Source organism: Lissotriton vulgaris, chromosome 7 (assembly GCF_964263255.1).
Source record: "Lissotriton vulgaris chromosome 7, aLisVul1.2, whole genome shotgun sequence".
NCBI classification, from domain to species: domain Eukaryota; kingdom Metazoa; phylum Chordata; class Amphibia; order Caudata; family Salamandridae; genus Lissotriton; species Lissotriton vulgaris.
This window is the reverse complement of record NC_141695.1, coordinates 1,721,531,850-1,721,552,822: the sequence shown is the minus strand read 5'-3', so window position 1 is coordinate 1,721,552,822 and position 20,973 is coordinate 1,721,531,850. Positions and strand designations below refer to the sequence as shown.

The window sequence follows — 20,973 nt, the reverse complement described above, 5'->3', positions numbered from 1 at the left end:
CTCACCCTCAACACCTCACCATCACTAACACTCAACACCTCACCCTCACTAACTCTCAATCCCACAATCACCCTTCCCCTCACTCACCCTCAATACCTCACCCTCACTAACACTAAAACACTCAATCACCCTCACTCTTACTCTCACTCACACTCTACACCTCAGCCTCACGCTCAATGACACACCCTCAAGACCTCACCCTCACCCCCTCAACACCTCACCCCCTCAACATCACTCGCCCTCACCCTCAAACACTCACCCTCAACACCTCACACCCTCACCCTCAAATCCTCACCCTCAACACCTCAACCTCACTCACTCTCAACACCTCACCCTCACTCACTCACCCTCAACACCTCACCCTCACTCACTCACACTCAATAACACTCAACACCTCACCCTCAACACCTCACCCTCAACACCTCACCCTCAACACCTCACCCTCAACACCTCACCCTCAACACCTCACCCTCAACACCTCACCCTCAACACCTCACCCTCAACACCTCACCCTCAACACCTCACCCTCAACACCTCACCCTCAACACCTCACCCTCAACACCTCACCCTCAACACCTCACCCTCAACACCTCACCCTCAACACCTCACCCTCAACACCTCACCCTCAACACCTCACCCTCAACACCTCACCCTCAACACCTCACCCTCAACACCTCACCCTCAACACCTCACCCTCAACACCTCACCCTCAACACCTCACCCTCAACACCTCACCCTCAACACCTCACCCTCAACACCTCACCCTCAACACCTCACCCTCAACACCTCACCCTCAACACCTCACCCTCAACACCTCACCCTCAACACCTCACCCTCAACACCTCACCCTCAACACCTCACCCTCAACACCTCACCCTCAACACCTCACCCTCAACACCTCACCCTCAACACCTCACCCTCAACACCTCACCCTCAACACCTCACCCTCAACACCTCACCCTCAACACCTCACCCACAACACCTCACCCTCACTCACTCTGACTCACCCTCACTCACCCTCACTCATCCTCACTCACAATAACTCACACTCACTCACAATAACTCACACTCACTCACCCTCACTCACCCTCACTCACCCTCGACCCCACACTCACCCTCACTCATCCTCAACACCTCACCCTCACCCTCATCCACCCTCAACCCCTCACCCTAACTCACAATAACACTCTCACCCTCACCCTCACTCACTCTCACTCACACTCACCCTCAACACCTCACTCAAACTCAACTCCTCACTCACCCCCACCCTCACTCACCCTCAACCCCTCACCCTCACACAGTGCAATAGGTCTCGCAGGATTTTTAGTTAAAGCTTTTACATTTGCTTATTGCTTTTTTGATTTGTAATTCTTTTGCATTGCCTACAAAAAAATAAAATGCAAAAGATTTACAACAAAAAACCTATTAACAATTCTAAAAGCACTAACTCTAATGCTGCGAGACCTACTGCATTTCTAATGCTTGTTTGTGCAGCAGGCATATTGAACTCGTCCATTTGGAGGTGCTCTCATGTGATAATGACTGAATTAAAATATTTGACAGATTATGATTTTTCGAGGCCTGCACATTTATGAGACCTTCTATAAATTTCCCTTCTTCAGCTCCACACAGAGTAGAACCTAATCCGGAATAAATATAATAATTATTTTATCACGTTTCAAATCTACTGATTATATATATTGGCATCATAGCTATTTGAATATACTTGTGGTACTGTATTGCATGCAATGCATTAAGGGTAGGGTAGGGTAGATTTACCATATCTTCTGTAGGGTGCAGTACCATATGTGAACTAATATGATACTGCACCCTGCATTTTTAATGCCAATAACTCCAACTCAACAAATGCGAGACAGATTGCCTTTCCAATGCAATAGGTCTCGCATTTGTTAAAGTTAGAGCTGTCGGCGTTGAAAATGACAAGGTTTAAACTTTTGCTTTTTATACCAGTGGCAACAGTGCTACGCAAATATAATAACTCCACTGCAAGTATATATATATTATTTAAAAGTAAAAATCATTGTTATTTTAACACCAACAGCTGTAACTTTAACATATGCGAGACCTATTGCATTTGAAATGCTTGTTTTAATTAAAGCAATTTGTGTTAAATACACCTTGTGTTTCCTTACAGGAAACTGGATGTATTTAACAAAATATATATATATATGCTGCGCCTCTGCTATGGCGGGTGAGCGTCGCCCCACTGCTTTTAAGCAGTGCAAAGTAGAAACCTAAAATTATAATAACTTTGAGTTATTATCATTTTATGCTTGTGCTGCTTTGTGGGTGGGCGGGACTGCTCTGCTTTCAGGGCAGGGGAGGAGTGCTTTGCCCACTCCTAAGTGCACATGACTGTCGGGCCGCCCAAAACAGTCATGCGCACTGTCCCTGTTCTCTATGCAGGCTGCCTTACAGCCTGTGTGGAGAACACACCCAGGCCCCTATTACCTGGCTGAGCGTCAAACCAGGACAATCAGTGATTGGTCAGGGGAGTCTGGGTGCCTACCAATCACAAAGTTTGAGAGCGGGAGCAGTGACGGGGGACCTGGCCACAGGGTAACTTACTATTTTTTTTTTACATCTCGTGCCGCCCGCAAGCCATGCTGGCTGCGTGTGCGTGTGTGTGTGTGTGTGTATATATATATATATATATATATATATATATATATATATATATATATATATATATATATTTTGTCGCTCCAGGTTGTCCAACTCTTGAGTAGCACGCGAGCAGCAGCTTTATTTATGTGTAGGTGAGGACGGGGATCCGCTTGTAGACGCCGCTCCGTAATGGATCTGCCCGACGCGTTTCGAAGCTCCATCTGCTTCTCTTCAGGGGCTTTAACGGAAGCGGTGTGCGCACCCGCTACACTTCTCCAATTTCATGTAACTCACCCGCCGATGGGAGGCTCTAATGAGGCTTCTGGGAAGTGTAGTGCGGAAAGCACACAATCAAGTCCTGTATGGACTCCACAAGTGGCCCGTCCTCGATCCCATGTACGGCTGCTACTTCACTGCCGTGACCCCCACGTTAACGGGGTGGTGCATATTCCGCGGCTGGACTGCCGCGTGTAAATTGTCGCTCCAGGTTGTCCACCTCTTGAGTAGTACGCGAGCAGCAGCTTTATTTATGTGTAGGTGAGGACGGGGATCCGCTTGTAGACGCCGCTCCGTAATGGATCTGCCCGACGCGTTTCGAAGCTCCATCTGCTTCTCTTCAGGGGCTTTAACGGAAGCGGTGTGCGCACCCGCTACACTTCTCCAATTTCATATAACTCACCCGCCGATGGGAGGCTCCAATGAGGCTTCTGGGAAGTGTAGTGCGGAAAACACACAATCAAGTCCTGTATGGACTCCACAAGTGGGCCCGTCTTCGATCCCATGTACGGCTGCTACTTCACTACCGTGACCCCCACGTTAACGGGGTGGTGCATACTCCGCGGCTGGACTGCCGCGTGTAAATTGTCGCTCCAGGTTGTCCACCTCTTGAGTAGCAGCTTTATTTATGTGTAGGTGAGGACGGGGATCCGCTTGTAGACGCCGCTCCGTAATGGATCTGCCCGACGCGTTTCGAAGCTCCATCTGCTTCTCTTTAGGGGCTTTAACGGAAGCGGTGTGCGCACCCGCTACACTTCTCCAATTTCATATAACTCACCCGCCGATGGGAGGCTCCAATGAGGCTTCTGGGAAGTGTAGTGCGGAAAGCACACAATCAAGTCCTGTATGGACTCCACAAGTGGGCCCGTCCTCGATCCCATGTACGGCTGCTACTTCACTGCCGTGACCCCCACGTTAACGGGGTGGTGCATACTCCGCGGCTGGACTGCCGCGTGTAAATTGTCGCTATAGGTTGTCCACCTCTTGAGTAGCACGCGAGCAGCAGCTTTATTTATGTGTAGGTGAGGTAGCAGCCGTACATGGGATCGAGGACGGGCCCACTTGTGGAGTCCATCCAGGACTTGATTGTGTGCTTTCCGCACTACACTTCCCAGAAGTCTCATTGGAGCCTCCCATCGGCGGGTGAGTTATACGTATTTGGAGAAGTGTAGCGGGTGCGCACACCGCTTCCGTTAAAGCCCCTGAAGAGAAGCAGATGGAGCTTCGAAACGCGTCGGGCAGATCCATTACGGAGCGGCGTCTACAAGCGGATCCCCGTCCTCACCTACACATAAATAAAGCTGCTGCTCGCGTGCTACTCAATGGTGGACAACCTTGGAGCGAGAATATATAAATATATATATATATATATATATATATATATATATATATATATATATATATATATATATATATACATACAGTAACTTTTTCTAAAAATAGGCAGTGGTTTATGTGACTGCTGCTTACTCTTAAAAAAAAATTGTCAACATTCACAAAAGATAGGGGGGGCCCCCTTTCAGTTTGGGAATGGGTTACTACTACATTTGTGAAGTCAGTACAATATTAATATTTTGCAACCAGATTACGGTCCTAAAAATCTATTTTGCCCCTTTCTGAATGTGCATTTAGAAGAAGTGCCCTAAATTCACCTCTTCAAATACCGATTCAGTTGCAAATCCAATTTACTATTCAGTAACTTGTTAAAGAATTGCAGTTTAGTTTTCATACTCAATCCTTTTTGCTGATGCAAATGGCCTGATTCTGTGAAATGGAGCTTTTGCGAACAATCATCTGGCCCTTACTGGCTAGGACACCCTTTGGCCAAGAAACCAGCGAAACCACCCTGGTTACTCTATTACTCCTTCCAGTTGAATGGTTGAGCACTTTCCAAAAGGCTTGCGTAAGGCGAGCAGGGTCTTTTTTAAATTCATATTAAGCACATGGCGCTCATGTGGCTTCTGTCAATGCTCTTATCTCATTTAACAAGCTTCTGCCCCTCCTGACCTGCAGCGGAGCAGGGTTTGTCCAGGAGTCTCCTGTACTCATTTTGTAGGTGCAGTAATAGTGAAATGTAAGTGCTCAGAAAAGAATATTATCCTATTTTTTTTTTTCAAACGGTTTGTTGAGGGAACAGGTGATTTGAAAAGTCATTAACAAAATGTCCCTCTCTGAACAAACCAGTAAAAAGTGGTTGAAGTTGACTGACCCAAAGCTACTGCTGTGTACTACTTATTGTATGAACTTTATATTATTGGTAACATGAAGTTTTCCATTCCAAGCTAGATCTGTTGACTTTGCCAATGGTTTTGTTACAATGAAGTGCTGAGCCCAAGAGCAAAATACATTTTTTTGAATTGGGCTAAAGAGACTGTTGTTGCTTGGTGCTGACGCTCAGGGAAACAGCATCGTGTTCCTCTTAATTCTTGAGAACCAAGCTAGATCGAAGCACTCCACATCTCACACCTTGTAGAGTTTTTTTTCTCAGACCCGCTTGAACTTTTCTTTATAATGTCGAAAATGTTTCTTATCTAAAAACAATATTCTCTGAACATTTCAAGAGCATTCTACATGGTCTTGATACTGCTACCCTCGCCCCAGGGGGTAGCGGTATAAAGCTGAGTCTGCATAGTGTGGGGTCTGTGTAAATGTCTGCCTGCACTTCACTTAAGGGGTACAAAAGGGGCTGGTGATGGACGAAGCATATGAATCAATCAAACACTCACACCGAGTCAAAAGATCTGGGTTTAATCCATCACCGTTCTTTAGCCCACTCTGCCACCCTAGTTCAGACATGGCTATATGCAAATCAGTCTGACCCTGTGCCTCATGAGAACAGTCCAGCCCTAACTGCCAAGCCATGTCTCCCCTGGACCGGATTTGAGCCAAGTCCTGTAAATCAGAAAAAGAATGCAAAGAAAGTAAAACAGACAGTGTAGCTAATAGCGGACGTGGGAGAGACAAACGGAAGTAGGAAAAAATAATGTGAGAAAAGAAAGAAGTGTGGTAGTTAGAACCTGGAGCCCAGGAAGGGGAGAATGAGAAAGGGTGAAAGTATTGAATGGTGCAAGGAAGGGAATATAGAAGTAAGGAAATGTGAAAGGCAAAGTGGTAGAAAGGGTGGGTGTAAAGAAAAAAGAAGGGTGAGTGCAGGAATGGATGGTTGAAAGGATGGGTAGAAGGTGAAAGGATCACTTGGCGAAGGGGTACATGAAGGAGGGGGTAAGTGATTGATGAGGGGATGTATAGGCGGAAGGAATGATGGACAAACGATTGAGAGGGTGAATGGCTGGAAAAGTGAAACGATGAACAGATGGATGGAATTTAAAGAGTTGGTGAGAATAATGAAAAGGTGGATGGATGGAAAGGTGAAAGCAAGATGAATGGGTGGCAGGGTGGATGGATGGATAGATGAGTGGATGTAATTCTGTTCTGAGAAGGTTCAGGCTTACTTGATTCTTTCCCTCTGTCATTGGAGCTTGTTTCAAAGTGGGAGGTATTTACATTTTCTGGCTAATCTCTTGGCACAGAGGGCAGTTCTTCCCTATTTCCAGTGAGAAATCTGGACCAGATTGGTGATGAGCTGAAATCGTAATTATAATTAGTTTAATTCTACATGCTTTCTTATGCATTCTTAGTTGAAGTGTAGTGGTTGGCACCGAATTGACCAGCGTTTGTAAATACTAGAAGAGCTAATCCAGCCTTCCTGACAATGTTTTTAGGTCTCGGTTTGACAGCACATGCACTGTCTCAGAGGTATGTTGTGTTCAATCTGTTGGCTTCAGCCCGCCCATATGCCTACCATTTGCTCGCTCCATCCGCACTCTCATATCATTTTTCCCTATTTGTCCATGGCATGCATGCTTCATGCCTCTTTTTGTGTTTAACCAGCTCCCAGAGCATGGACCAAGTTCTTGTGTCCCTCCACTGCTCCCAATTTAGGAGCTACTATTTTCTTTGTGTTTGAGCACTTCACACGAGTGCTCATATTTTCATTCGCTCCGTCGTTCATCAAATACAGTGACTTGTTAAACAAAGCACTGTACTGAAAACCCAGAACTAGAACGTTCATGACCAATTTGTGTTATGTGATTTGGCAATTTTCTTGTAATAATAAACATGCATTATGTGGATTTCAAGTCTGGTATGATAGGTCAGCTGTACTGTTATCGATTTGACCAATGTCCTGTGTAAAAACTGAAAATAGTGCTGGTCTTTCAGGTAACCACAAAGCATGTTGGGAATTGTAAGTAGTAAAACTAATTATAGAGCACAAAGAAAACTACAAGTCCCAGCATGCCAAATACCGTTAGCTGCCTGTAGAAATGCTTGAATGAGCACGATGACAACTATGAGGATTGTGTCTGCTGAGCACGACTTGGAAGCTTGCTGTTATGACAGCAGAATATGGTCGACCTCGCCCAACCACTCTATTAAGCTTTATTATGAGGATGCTGGGTCGCGAAACAGCACTGTGTCCCGATGCGCTCCTAATGAGGTGGTAACTGGGGCAGAGAATGTGTTTTACACTGGCGCGCCCTCGCCTCCTCCTATACGCCATAGCCAGGAGTACCAGCTTCACGTGACCAAGCCGCGGGAGGCCTTCTTCACGTGACCACAACCAACCCCGCAACCACCCCCAGCTGGTCTCTGGGACAACAAAGAGGAGACAATGTTACGGCCCTTTGTGTAGACTAACTAAGCTCTATGGCCATGTGCTACGCTCTTTCACAGGCAGCTTTACACCCATGGGCTGATGAGCACCCTGCATGCCTCCTTAAACAGGCAACGTAAAACGGGGAAGCACCCATTGCTGCACTACCATCCTCTGCCTCACTCTGGTCTCTGAGCCTCCATTCCCATCTGCAGTATGGCCTCACTCTCGGCAGCAGGTCGGTAGCCCATGATGCCCTATCCGGAAGTCAGATCATTGAATTTGTTGCTTAATCCCCTGTGCCATGTGCCTTTACTGTTACTGCTTGTTAACCTCTGTTACTGTAAATGTTTGTCTACCAACCTGCACATAAGTATACATTTAACCATTTCCACATATGTACACACTGGTCTTCGTTACACACACTTTACTGTTTATTTTAACGTTTACATTCTTCGGTGTATTTGCAGTTGTATTATTTAAAATCTAGGCCTGTGTTGCTGTCTGCTATTCCACCATTATATGCACCCACACACTCATCCGCCAAGGAGGCAGGCACTCCAACCCTCCATCCGCCTCTCAGCACTATCTTATCATCCAGCATAGTTATTTATTTATTTATGCATTTTGGTGATGTCTACTTGTGTTTTTACAGCTGCCTTAACGCACTCTGCACGAAATAGAAAATAAACATAAAAGAAAGGGCAGACCAGTAAACAAGGCTAAATCACAGCTTCCCTGCTTAAATTGTGTACTATTGGGCTACAAAGCTAAAAGGCATTAACATTGACAAATCCAATAGCTCCCGCATCGCCGAGACCTATTTGCTTTGCCAATGCATGTTAGTTCTGGGTTTTGAAAGCGGCGCTGGGAAACCGGCTTTTTGCTAAAAATCTACAAAAGTCCTCATTACGAGTAGTCCAATGAATCATTCAAACAAACCGACCTTGTTAAATGATATTATTCTGTAACTATCGCACAATAATGATTTTTTGCTCACCCCGTGCAATCTGTATTTAACAGGTGTTGAAAACAATCATATGATGTAAATAGAGCACCCGATACAAAAACACATATGCGATTTCTACTCGGTGTAATATATATAATACGAGATAAGCATCACTTATGTTATATGTAACACACACACGTGCAAAACAATAGGAAATAGTTATTCCTAGCGCCATGGAGCTCAATATGTATTGGTGATCTCTCGTACAACCAGAACAGACCTATTACATTGTTGTGTGTTTTAAAAAAAACTTTTTTACAAGGGTAGGAAGAAAAATCTATTTATTTTATTTGTATTTTTGTTATATAATATCATATTTGTTTTAATTATTTTGTTAAAATATTTTTTTAAAATATATTTTACAACAAAACCATAGGCAGCCACCATCATCATGATGTTTGACACAGTTATTTAATCCGCATAGTCAGTGCTGTTCCAAGTGCTCTTCTTTTGGCCCATTTATCGTCTCCTCTCCTCTTTACCCACCCTCTACTTTCCCGATAGTGCTGTGTCTCTTCCCTGTTTATGGATTCACACTCTTGCCCCTTTAACGTTCCCAGAGTATCCAGAGATCCCATTTTTTGGGTATCCCCTCTCTTCTTAGACTTGTTTCTCCGCCAGCATGTACCAGTCCATGTTTTCCATCAAGGTTTTGATGTCTAATAGCATAGAGAGTCAACACAAATATGTGTCCAATTTATGATATATCTTTGTTTAAGAAAGTCCAACCATCAATGTCTCCAAAAACTCCCAGCCGAGATCATTTAAAACCATTCTTTATTCATTATTTCTTCATATTAGAACAGCCAACACGTTTCGCTCATACAAGAGGTTCATCAGGGCATTTATTATGTGCATGTTGCATTATGCCAAAACTTCGGTCATTTGTACCTCCAGCTCCTGGAGCAGCGAACAGATGTAGCCTCTTAATTTTACGTCCTCCGTACATGGAAATGCAGTGTACTGCAGTTGGCCTGTACATCCTAACTTCAAACTGCCAACTCCTCTTTGGTAGTTTGAAGTGAGGATACACAGCCAATTGCCGTACACAGCGTTTCCATGTACGATCCCCCTTTTGATTTTGCTGGATCATTCACATTCCAGTTGAATATTTTCAGCTTGGTATTATGTATAGCTGATTGTTATGAGATTGGGATTCTCCGCATCCTTTCCCTGGCCCCTGTTGTAGCTATTATCTACGTTTGTCAGCCTGGGTTGTCGCCCAGTCACTCTTGGTCTATCCGGTGGCTTATCTTTTAACTAACAGAACCAAAAGCTCCCCACTGTCCTGCAGATCAGGCCTCTCAACTGCCTGCCATTGTAACATGCAGAGTGTCTGTCGTCTTATGTTCTCCATAAACTTTGGGGTACATCATGTGCTGCCTCCCTCGCCGCTAGCCGCTTCCAGTCAAAAATACATTATTTTTTCTCTCAAAGTGCGGCCAGAGTCTTTGTCAAAGGACAGATCCTCTTTTTCTCTACATGACCCAGGTCTTGCGAGCCATGTCTGGTATCTACAATGTCGCGGTTTGATAACCCCTAGGGACTGTGGTCTCTGACCCAGTTTGGAGGGCAGCTGCCGTTATCTCCCCCCCCCCCCCCCCCCCCCCCCCCCCCCCATCGACTCATCCATCAGAAGTGTGTTGGTTCCCTTATTGTTCTTTCTCTCCTGTAGGTTTATTTTGGGAAAAGCTGTGGGGCCTTTTACTATTCCAGCGGTGGGCTGGTGAATCAATCATTTCCCTGCCCCATCCCTGTTCCTACCTCTAGGTTTTCTTGCTAGCGTTAAGTCTTTTTCCCTCCGGCCTGCATCCATCTAACCAGTCCCACGCCGCCTCAGAGTTATTAAAAGTCTTCGCACTCTTAAAGTAAAATCTGGAAATAGCCCAATCATTAAACTTACATATTGGAGATGATCTCAGGTTACGGCTGTTTATAGTATGGCATCCCTGTCCCTGTGATTAATGATGCGTGTTATAGTCCTACTGATCGTGGCGGAGGTATAGCAGCGCTGTGGCCTCGCTCTATTGAGAAAAACTTTCAGAAGCCTTTTGTTTTCAAAGTATTTAGAATTAAGTCCTCCAGAAACAACTCCACACTTGGGCCCTCTGCGCTTTCATGGAGACCCACGATATTCCTGCGTGAACACCCTTAGTAGTCTTCCAGTTTTCCCTGTGCAGAGTCATTTTCTTTCTCCAGTCAGCCACCCTGGTCTCTCAGTTTATTAATTTCATCGTGGAGTAACAGTAGATCTTTTTTGTCTTGATGTCTTGTCCCCCCAGTCCCAACTTGCAGCCTCTCTTTCCCAGGACCACCTCCATTGAAACCAACAGGGCACCCAACGCACCTCTGCACCCAGTCGCCCTGGTGCCGCTCGAAGTGACCCATTGGTGCTGCCTTGGAGCTTGCCCCCTACTCACCTTAACTCCAGAAGAATGGTCCTGTATGTCGCTGCTTAGTACACGTACACAGTGTATGTGTTTTTCCCCATAGGATAAAATTACTGCATTAGAGACCATACACTTACATCTACCTGTTTTCTTCAAAACTGCTATTCTTAAAAAGGTACTTACCCAATAACTAAGTTCTTGGTGTCAAAAATTATATAAAGATATTGTTATTTTCTATATTAGTGGGGATCTCCGTATTGAGTGTGGGTATATCATGTATTGACTGTGTGTATATCTAACACGCCTCCTTGATAAGCCTAAGGCTGCTTAACCAAAAGAGCACCTTGGGATTGTTAAAGCAAGCCCCTATTCACTCAGAAGGGATACCTCGCCTCTCTACACAATATACCCCTTTTTTGGGATACTACATAAAGAGCCAGCTTCCTAGAACTGTGGCTTGTGTCGATGCAGCTTTTGAGGCCGCAAATAAATCTCCACCAGATACAATTTTGCCTATTGTATTTATTTGTTCTAGGCTGTTAGAGGACAGAGTCTGCATCTCAGGGTTCTGATCTTCGGAAATTATGTGGTGAGTCGAAGGCTAAAGTTGCCAGTATTGAGCACTGTGTAAAAACATGTGTAATTGTTATACTTAAGGCCGATGCAAGGCAGCAGTATCAGGCAAATAGTACCCATGTTTGCCGCCCTTTCTCCCTCCTCGTCTGAGTGCATGTGAGTTTCAGCTTCTTTATCTTTCATAAGGGACACTTCCATTCTCGAGTCCTGTAGTACAGCGATCTGACTACCGCTGCAGGTGTTTAGTCAGCACCACCTTCCAGGGCAGGTACCATTTGTGGTATTAGTGGTCATGTTTGGCCCAATGGTCCTTAATCCAATTGGGCCTCAACTTGGAGTGCATGATAATGGAGTTCGATACAGCTAGTGATGGCATCACTTCTGAGCAGAGATAATCGAACTTCGGTGATATCTGGTGCAATTGGAGATTTCTACTGGAGATTTCTACTGGAGATTTCTTCAGGAGATCAACATTTATAGATAAAAAGCAGCACATGTGAAGGTAAGTAACTCCTTTTTTCTCTCCATTTTTAAAGGTGCATTGCATAGCTCAAAATTGCCTTCTTAACATCCAGTCATATCCTTTAATGTTTTAATTCGGTGAAAGACCTGACATGAGCTTTCCAGGGCTAGATTAGCGACTCACCATTCTCCTCATTCCTGATATTTTAACGTATTTCTTCTGCATCCGTTCCACACAATGCCAGCCTGTCTACTGGAATTTACATTTGCATCCCCAAAGTTTTTTCAAAAGGATGAAGGTGAAAATCATTCTTCCTTTGACATGGAAATAGCCAGAAAACAGTTTGATTTTTAGATTCCTATCTGAAAACCATTTTCTTTCACATTGAACTGTACGAAGTAGCTGCAGGGCCACATGCTGATGTGTTACAAAATGCATTAAAATGGCCCAGTACAAATAGGTGCCTGGGGCGTTTTCCTTAATTTGTCATGTCTGCCTAACAGAGCTGATGACAATAGACTGCATTGCTAAAGCAATAGGTATGTGGAGTCCTACTAAAAATACTGTGATGTTGGAGGAGACAAACTCTGAAATTGGTTTCACAAAGCATGATTCTCCCCACTAGAAATGATTTGTTGGATGTGGTTGGCGCCAATATTGTTTTATATTTACATTTACTGCTGGTGCTCCTTTATCTACTATCTGTCTCCTTACAGCTCTTTCTTTCCTGTCTCTCCAGGAGTCCGATGGCGGTCTCTACGTATGCATGAATACATTCCTGGGCTTTGGGAAACAATATGTAGAACGACACCATCGAAAGACTGGGCAACGGGTATACCTGCACATGAAACGAACGCGTAAACCGGTAAGAGTGAGCAAAACTCCTGAAAATTGCACATGGTAAATGGTAAATGTTGCAGAACTGTGTTTGGGACCCGGTACTGGAATACACATAATGCTCGAAGACAGGGTCTATGGAGCTGGAAGTTCTATTGGTTAAGCTTGACGTTCTTGATCATACTAACTATTTTCATATTTACCCAAATTTATTTCCATACAGAAAGTTGAAGAAAACACTTCTGCCACTGGAGACCCTCCTAAGAAAAAACCAACGCGCCTTGCTATCGGTAAGATGCGAAGATTATTCAGAGTCCGAATATTGTCTCTGAATTTCTGCTTTTCTCTGTCCATAAGCTGAAGAATAGACTCCTTGAGTTCTCCTGCTAGGTGCTAGAATGAGCCTTGTGAATTACAGCTTCATGGTACTGGTTAGGCACCAACACCAGGATAGGGTGTGTGATCTCTTGCTCTTAAAAAAAGAAACCGGAAGGGATCAAGCAATTTCTACTGTCTCATAAGTACGGTGCATGAATAGATAGGCCCTGGGAAGTCGCTTAGTAAGCTTTTGGCAAGGCACCTAGATCAATATTGTTTTTCACTATCTGTTGGGTACCAGGATAAACCCCGTTCACTTGTTTGCCCTGACAGCAGAATACACACTGTGAATTCCTCTTCCTTTGGTCCCTATGCTGGCAGTGCAAGTCTTGAGGAGAAGCAGAGGATTAAATACCTGTTCAAAAAATTGTTTGTTTTGGCTATTTCCTCTGCTAGAAGAGCTGTTCAAATATTTAATCTACCCTCTGAGGACTTTATTACATTTTCTCCGTGTTACATTGGATCAGTGAACCCGTCTATATTTTTAGATTCTTGACTCAATATCTCTTAAGCACTCATTTCAAGTTCCTCCAGATAAGTTTAGGGATACCGGAGGGCAGAAATCTCCAATTCCACCTGGGCAGCCTCGAGCAGGTGGTAAATGTGCAGGCTGATTTTAGTAGTATTGGTAGTATATTATGGGTAGTGTGGATGCTGTGATGCAGTGGAGAGCATAACAGAATATGGCACATTTACAGAGCAGTCTGGAGCTGAGCGCAGCAGCTACCTGCATCTTCTCTGCTAAGCCCCCGGTATCTCTGGGACCGGAATTATTAAGTCTGAAGATTGCAGACTTGATCATTCGGGGCCAGGAGACACCAGAAACTCATAATGGACTGGAGCTTTATCCCCCACCCTCAGACATCACTCCAGGCCTCTGTAATGAGGGCATTATAGATCTGACTTCCCTTTCTAGCTTTACCTCTCAAAACTGGAAAGGCAATACAGAATATTGCATTTCAACAAGAGTTTGATGCTGGAGAACGTGCTGTATGTAAGAATCGTTCTCTAGCATTCAATCTACTACTCTACATGGTGTGAATCGCTTTCATCGCTTCCCACTTCGTGCTGGAAGAGAATATCGCAGTAGGATGAAAATATGAAAACTAGTGCTAGGTTAAAAGAAAGCTGCTCCAGCTCCTTTCCTGAAAATTGCTGGGCAAGGTCTGATGCCACAACATTTGGCATGTCTGCAGGGAAGAACTGACTCCTCTTAGGGCCTAAGTAGTAAGGGTAATAGGTCTACCTCAGTCATCGCTGGGCCCACAAAAAGCAGTTCTACACTCCACAGTGAGACTTCTACTCCTACATTGACCACATCTAACTTTTATTCAGAAGCTTACATTGGATACCCATACCAGTTTAAAGAATCCTCTCAACTTGCCAAAACTCCTCGCCATCTCAGTAGACCAAGGATAACTCGAAAGAAAGGACTTGCTGTATCTAGGAATTCCTAAGTGCAAATTCTCTCAAACATGACCAATTGTACAGAGGTGCCTACCTCATTTTAGAAGTCTCTCCTGCCTGAATAGAGAACATAGCCCTCTTTCCTGACCTCCAGTAAAGGTTTAACAAACCACCTCTCCATGTTATTCCTAACCTCCAGTAATCTAAGCCATGTTCTCTGGCCTGTTAACTAAAAAAGTTTAATCCCCCATTTCATGTGACATGATACTTTATTTCAGCAGAATGTTCACCTGTAGTTCATGACTGTTCTATTTAAAGCACACTCCTGTGGGTCTGAATTGCTGGCCAACATAAAACGATAAAAAAATAGTTTTCTGCTCTGTCCTGGTAAGTACAATATAGTCTGTAATACAAAAGACTTCTCATACCTGCAAAGAGCTTTCTAGCTGCTTATTTTTATGGTAGTGTTGGATGGCGAAGAGGGGTTGAATGTTTGACTGAATTACAATCAGAGTGGTGACCTGCGGTTGAGTGTGTGTGTCCCTGTGTCTTCCCAATGGCTAAACGACAGCCAAACTATAGAAAAAGCACAGTTTATAGTAAAAGTGACAAAACCTCCATATCCGTACCTAAATGCAGCGGACTAAGTGAGAGTTAGAAGCGAACTAGGGAGCGCAACACATGATTGTGTGCATGGATGCACTACTCTTGCATAAAGACTTAAAAAAATCAATAGCTGAAAATGACCGCCAAACTTGTGATGGCCTGTTTCCCAGGTTGTCTTGTCCAGTGTTGAGGGTCACAAGTTGTAGGTGAGCCTGGTACTGTGGCAAGACGATGATAGCCTCTTTCCAAGGCTCATCTTGCTTCAGATGCCTGGACTCCATAACCCCATTGATTAAAGATTTGTCAACAGGATGTGTAAAGTCCTGTTTGCAGTAGCAAAGTAGTTTCTGCCATACTACTGCTAGTCAGCTTTTCCCTTCACCAGGCAGTCACTTATTCTGAAATTGGAGGCAACGTTTTTCTACCTAACTCCATTTAAAGTAATGTTCTAGCTTAACCGGAAAAGAGTGACCCAAATGGGAGGAAAAAACTCAATTTCTCTTTCTTTCTCTCTGCAGGAGTAGAAGGTGGCTTTGATGTGACGGAAGAGAAATTTGAGTATGATGAAGAGGTAAAGCTGGTCATCCTACCGGAATACCTTGAAATTCCCCGTGATCTGCTAATTAATCTGCAGGACCTGGTGCGTGACCGGGTAAGTTTTCGACATTGCACCTTTGTCTGTTCTCCAATGGCTAAACCACAAAGATAAATAAAGAGCTTACACGTACCAAACTTTGGCAAATGCAGCTTGTTGCATCAGAACCAGTTTTGCATCAGAGTGCAAACAGTACATATAGACGAAGGCATGTCTCGCAGTTTATACATACAACTACTATGAATTAACTGTAGTAGAAGACAATCCCCAGCAGAATTTTCATGCTGATGAAACGCTCGCAGACATGGGAAGCCATTCCCTGGTGTCTCTCCATTTCCATAATGTCACATAATTGAAGTATGGTCCAGTTGCTCATTGTTTTAAAACCTACATTGTTCTGTGTGGCACAAGTGCAATGTTTGAAGAAGTCACTTTAAAAAATGTTTATTCTTTGGTTTAACTACAATATTTACTAACATAGTCCCAGTCTGTAAGTGACAAACAAAGTGTACAATCTTGCACTCTCTCTTCTGTATGGCCCTCTTTTTACAATTATATGAATGTAGTCCTCTGCTGCACAGTTTCAGTGAATATAATAGTAAGCCTTTATGGACCACGACTGCGCCATCCAAGTAAAATTAGTGGTTGGGTTTCATGGTGTCTGTGTCCTGATTCTCAGTATTTAGTGGGCTTGTGGTTTTTTTTTTTGTATCCTCGAGTTATCCTCCACCAGGTCCTTCGGTCAGTTGTACCCTATGCAGATATTGGGTAGTAGTGAGCTCCGCTCATTGCTAGGCAGTCTGGCTCCTTTTCACCCACAAGTGTAAGGGTCCCCAGAAATCTAGGCTTATCCCAAATCCACGTAGGACCTATACAACTCGGCAGCTCTAATGTCTCAGACGGTATTTCTGCTATCAACTGAAGTCCAAAAAATGTACATCTTTGTGCCCCTGGAAAGTCTGTATTTGTCCTCCTTTGGCATGCTTCATTGAAATTCAATGTATTCTACAGTCCGTGAGCAGTGAATCGAAATTTGCCTAGCTAGTGTGACGGTAAGTTTCAATTCTATTAAGGACACGGAGGCGAGGATTATGCTTTTCTTTCTCCGCTATTTATTAAAACACAAACGCATAGGAGCCCAGAAAAGCTCTTATTGTATTGGAACATCATCATCGGTTACAATCAAGGAAGAAAAAACATCAAAATAAGCAAAATAGTGCAAATGTCTCAGACTTTCACTTCAAGTCCCAGCACTCCAACTTGGAAGATCCGAGGGTAGTCCTTTCACAGTGTCCATTATCCTTATATAAGCAGACCCCTCATTCCATTCTTCCTCTTTCTTCGCGAATTACGCAACGTCTTTACTGGTTCTGCTTGGCACCATCATTACCTAGTGACAAAACACAACTGCGTGAGAGTTGTACAACCAGACGCATGTCAGCAAGCAACATAGACAGCAACAGTCATGAAATAACCACATCAACTGGAAACCTACGTACTTACTGGCATAAGGGTGGGACGTCACACGAACGATCTGGGTGGGATAATCCTCGCCTCCGTGTCCTTAATAGAATTGAAACTTACCGTCACACTAGCTAGGCAAATTTCGATTCTATGGCAGGACCGGAGGCTCAGATTATGCTAGTTTAAAGCTTACTCAACACCAAACTGGCAATGTCCACCACTGGTTTGAAGTAAAACTTCTTGAACGTGGACTCTGAAGACCAGTCCGCCGCACGCATCAAGTCTTCCAAGCGTGCGCCTACTGCAAACGCCTTGGAGGCCATGGCCCCTCTGGCAGAATGAGCCCCAAAACGTTTAGTATCGATACCTGCCTCTTGCCTGACCCAGCGCACCCACCTGGCAATAGGGGGGGAAGAGACTGCATGGTGTGGTTTACGCAAGGCAATCAACAACTGACGCTCGCCCGGAGGGCGAAGATCCCAAGTCATATCCTCATACGCTTTCAAACAGTTTACAACACACAACTTAGGAACGTCCACAAACGCAGGATACGTAACGGTTCTAGAGCCAGACTTGGTACGGCGGCCAACCGTAAAGGTGAAGCCATCAGGCGAAAACACCCGAGCGGACACATCAAGAGCGCGAACATCAGACACTCTGCGACAAGACACCAAGCATAACAGCATGGCCAATTTGGCCGAAAGCTCCTTCAGAGACAAATATCTATTAGCTTGCCAAGAGAGGAACAAATTCAAAACCACATTCACGTCCCAAAGGACGGAGTACCGGGGTTCCGGCGGCAAAGCCAACCGAACACCACGCAAGAGCCTGCACACAAAAGGATGTTCCCCCACTGGGGACCCGTTCACCGGCAGGTGCGCAGCAGAAATCGCTGACCGCATGGCATTGATAGTGCGATACGCCAAACCCGCCGTAGCCAGTTCCGTCAGGAAGTTTAAGATGGGAACCACTCCTGCGACCGAGGGATCCAGGTCATGTCGAAGACACCAACGTACCCATTTAGTCCAAGCGGACTTGTAGCGTTTCGACGTACTGGGAGCCCAGGCCCTGGACAAGAGTCCTTCAGCCGGTCGCGAAAGGCCTGGGAGCGACCAGCATCCCCTGAAAGCCTCCATACCATGAGGCGGAGAGAACCCTGCACGAGGAGGTGATGAGGCTCCTGATCCGGGTTGAGAAGCAGGTGAGGAAACTGGGGGAGTAGGATTGGAAAATCCCAGGAAAGTTCCAGTAGAACTGGAAACCACACTTGCGACCTCCAGAACGGAGTCACCAGGACTAGCTCCCCCGACTGCCGGTGCAGCTGAGCCGCCGTTCTCGTTATCATGGAGAAGGGAGGAAACGCATACGGCGACTCCCGACTCCAGTCATGAAGAAACTCGTCCGTGGCTTCCGCCACTGGATCCGGCCTCCAGCTGAAGAACCTCGGAAGTTGATGATCCAACCGCGAGGCAAAGAGGTCGATCGAAAAAGGACCCCAGAGGCCGTTCAGCCATCGGAAAACTGACACATCCAGTTTCCATTGACTGAAGTCCCGTAGATACCTGGAATGCCAATCCGCTACCAGATTGGACTGACCCGGCAGATATTCCGCCTGCACCGACACTTGATTGTCCAGGCAATAGGCCCAAAACTCTTTCGCCAGATTCGCTAGCGCACGGGACCGCGAACCACCGAGATGGTTCACATATCGAACGGCTGAGACGTTTTCCATCTTCAATACGACACACGACTGCACTTTGTCCTTGGTCCAGCACCGAACCGCAAAGGACCCCGCCAGGAGTACCTGACAGTTGATATGCAACCTCTGCTCCTCCGGCGACCAGGTGCCGCCTGTGGAAAATTCCCCGCAGCGAGCGCCACAGCCTGCTCTGCTGGCATCGGACTCGATCACTAAGTCCGGGACCGACCCAAAGATCGCTCGACCATTCCAGGCTTCCATGTGAGAAAGCCACCACGTCATCTCCTCCTGCACCTCCACCGAAAGAGGAACCAACTGATCGTACGATAAGCCTCTGCGCAAGTGAAATGCTTTGAGGCGCTGAAGGGCCCTGTAATGCAGTGGCCCCGGAAAAATTGCTTGGATGGAGGAAGACAACAGGCCCACTACCCTGGCAATCTGCCTCAGAGAGGTGTGGGACCTCCCCACCGTCTGCCGCAGCACATGACGGATCTTCGACAACTTGCGTGCCGGAAGACTGAGAACGGACTCGACAGAGTCTACGACAAAACCCAGGAACTCTATTCGCTGGGAGGGAACCAGAACCGACTTGGACTCGTTTATGACAAACCCCAAGCTTTGCAGAAGCGACACGCCATCTGCAGGTGTTCGCGCAGCTTCCGAGGACATTGGTCCAACAGCAAAATGTCGTCCAGGTAAACGATAAGCCTGACGCCCTGACCGCGCAAAAATTCTATCACCGGGTGCAGGACCTTGGTGAAGCACCACGGAGCGGAAGACAGACCGAAAGGAAGGGCCGTGAACTCGAAGATCCGGCCCTTCCAGAGGAACTGCAGGAAGCGGCGGTGCGGGGGGTGAATGGGGACCACCAAATAGGCATCCTTCAGATCCAGCCGCACCAGCCAGTCCCGCGACAGGAGAATGTCGCGCAACAGATGGATGCCCTCCATCTTGAAATGGCGATACACCAACCACCCATTGAACTCCTTGAGGTTGATAACAGGGCGACGCCCGCCGCCGGGCTTGTCCACAAGAAAAAGGTTGCTGAGGAACCCCGAGGGATGCCGAGTTGAACGACGAATGGCCCTTTTGCGGAGCAAGTCCGCGACCTCCTCGTCGATCAACAGCGCATCGGCCTCCGAGAACACCATCGGAGAAGGGGCACTCACCTGAATGGGTTGGTTGTAAAACTCTATGTGGAAACCGCGGACGGTTTGTAAAACCCATGCGTCCGCGGTGAGGCGTGCCCATTCCCCCCAAAAGGCTGCTAACCGGCCGCCAACACACACTTGATCTGCAAGAAGTACACTCACCGGAATTGGAGTTGTTTCCTGCTCCTTTCTTGAATCCACGACCACCAAAGCGTTGTCCCCTTGTGGGGTAGAAGTTGGTGTAGTTGGCCGAGGTGTTGTATTGCCCTTGCCCGGAGCCTTGCCCTCTGTTACCGGCATTTTGACCAGCACGGCCGGTCGCACGGCCCCTGTTGCGATCGGCCCCGGCGGAAAAACGTTGGTGGAAGACTCGCTTGATGCTGGACTGGGCCTTGTCCAGCGAAGTAAAGGTGGAGACAAACTTCCCCAACTCCTTGATGAAAGGCTCGCCGAAGAGGCCCCCCTGGGCCACAGACCCCGCTTCCGAAGAGGCCAGATCTCCCAGTTTCGGGTCCAATTTTATCAGAAAGGACCGGCGGCGCTCTGTTGAAAGGGCGCAGTTGGCGTTGCCCAGGAAAATGATCACCCGTTGTGCCCAGTTAGACAGCACCTCAGGGTCGATAGCTGTTCCGGAGACCTTCTCTTCCTCCGCCATGTCTAAAATCTTTGTAATCGGACCCACCGTGTCCAACAGCTTATCCTGGCAGGACCGCCAGGAACGGTCGATGCCCTTGCGGGGGTCTTTCATAAACTTGGCCAGGAACGTCGCCATCTTACCATCCAGGTCCGGAGTCATGGCAACCTTGTCCTCCAAAGAAGGACTAGGGCATTCCCCTCTCA

At 46.2% G+C, this 20,973-nt stretch overlaps 1 protein-coding gene across 2 annotated transcripts in view; it reads left to right on the top strand.

Moving 5' to 3' along the window:
- The window catches only part of USP5 (ubiquitin specific peptidase 5), a 151,581-nt gene that overhangs the window by 56,994 nt on the left and 73,614 nt on the right, over positions 1 to 20,973 (top strand). For both annotated transcript variants that reach the window (XM_086932925.1, XM_086932924.1), the window contains exons 2-4: positions 12,736 to 12,861; positions 13,057 to 13,123; positions 15,743 to 15,876. In XM_086932925.1, the coding sequence (XP_086789051.1) occupies positions 12,736 to 12,861; positions 13,057 to 13,123; positions 15,743 to 15,876 (327 nt within the window). The remainder of the gene's footprint in view (positions 1 to 12,735; positions 12,862 to 13,056; positions 13,124 to 15,742; positions 15,877 to 20,973) is intronic.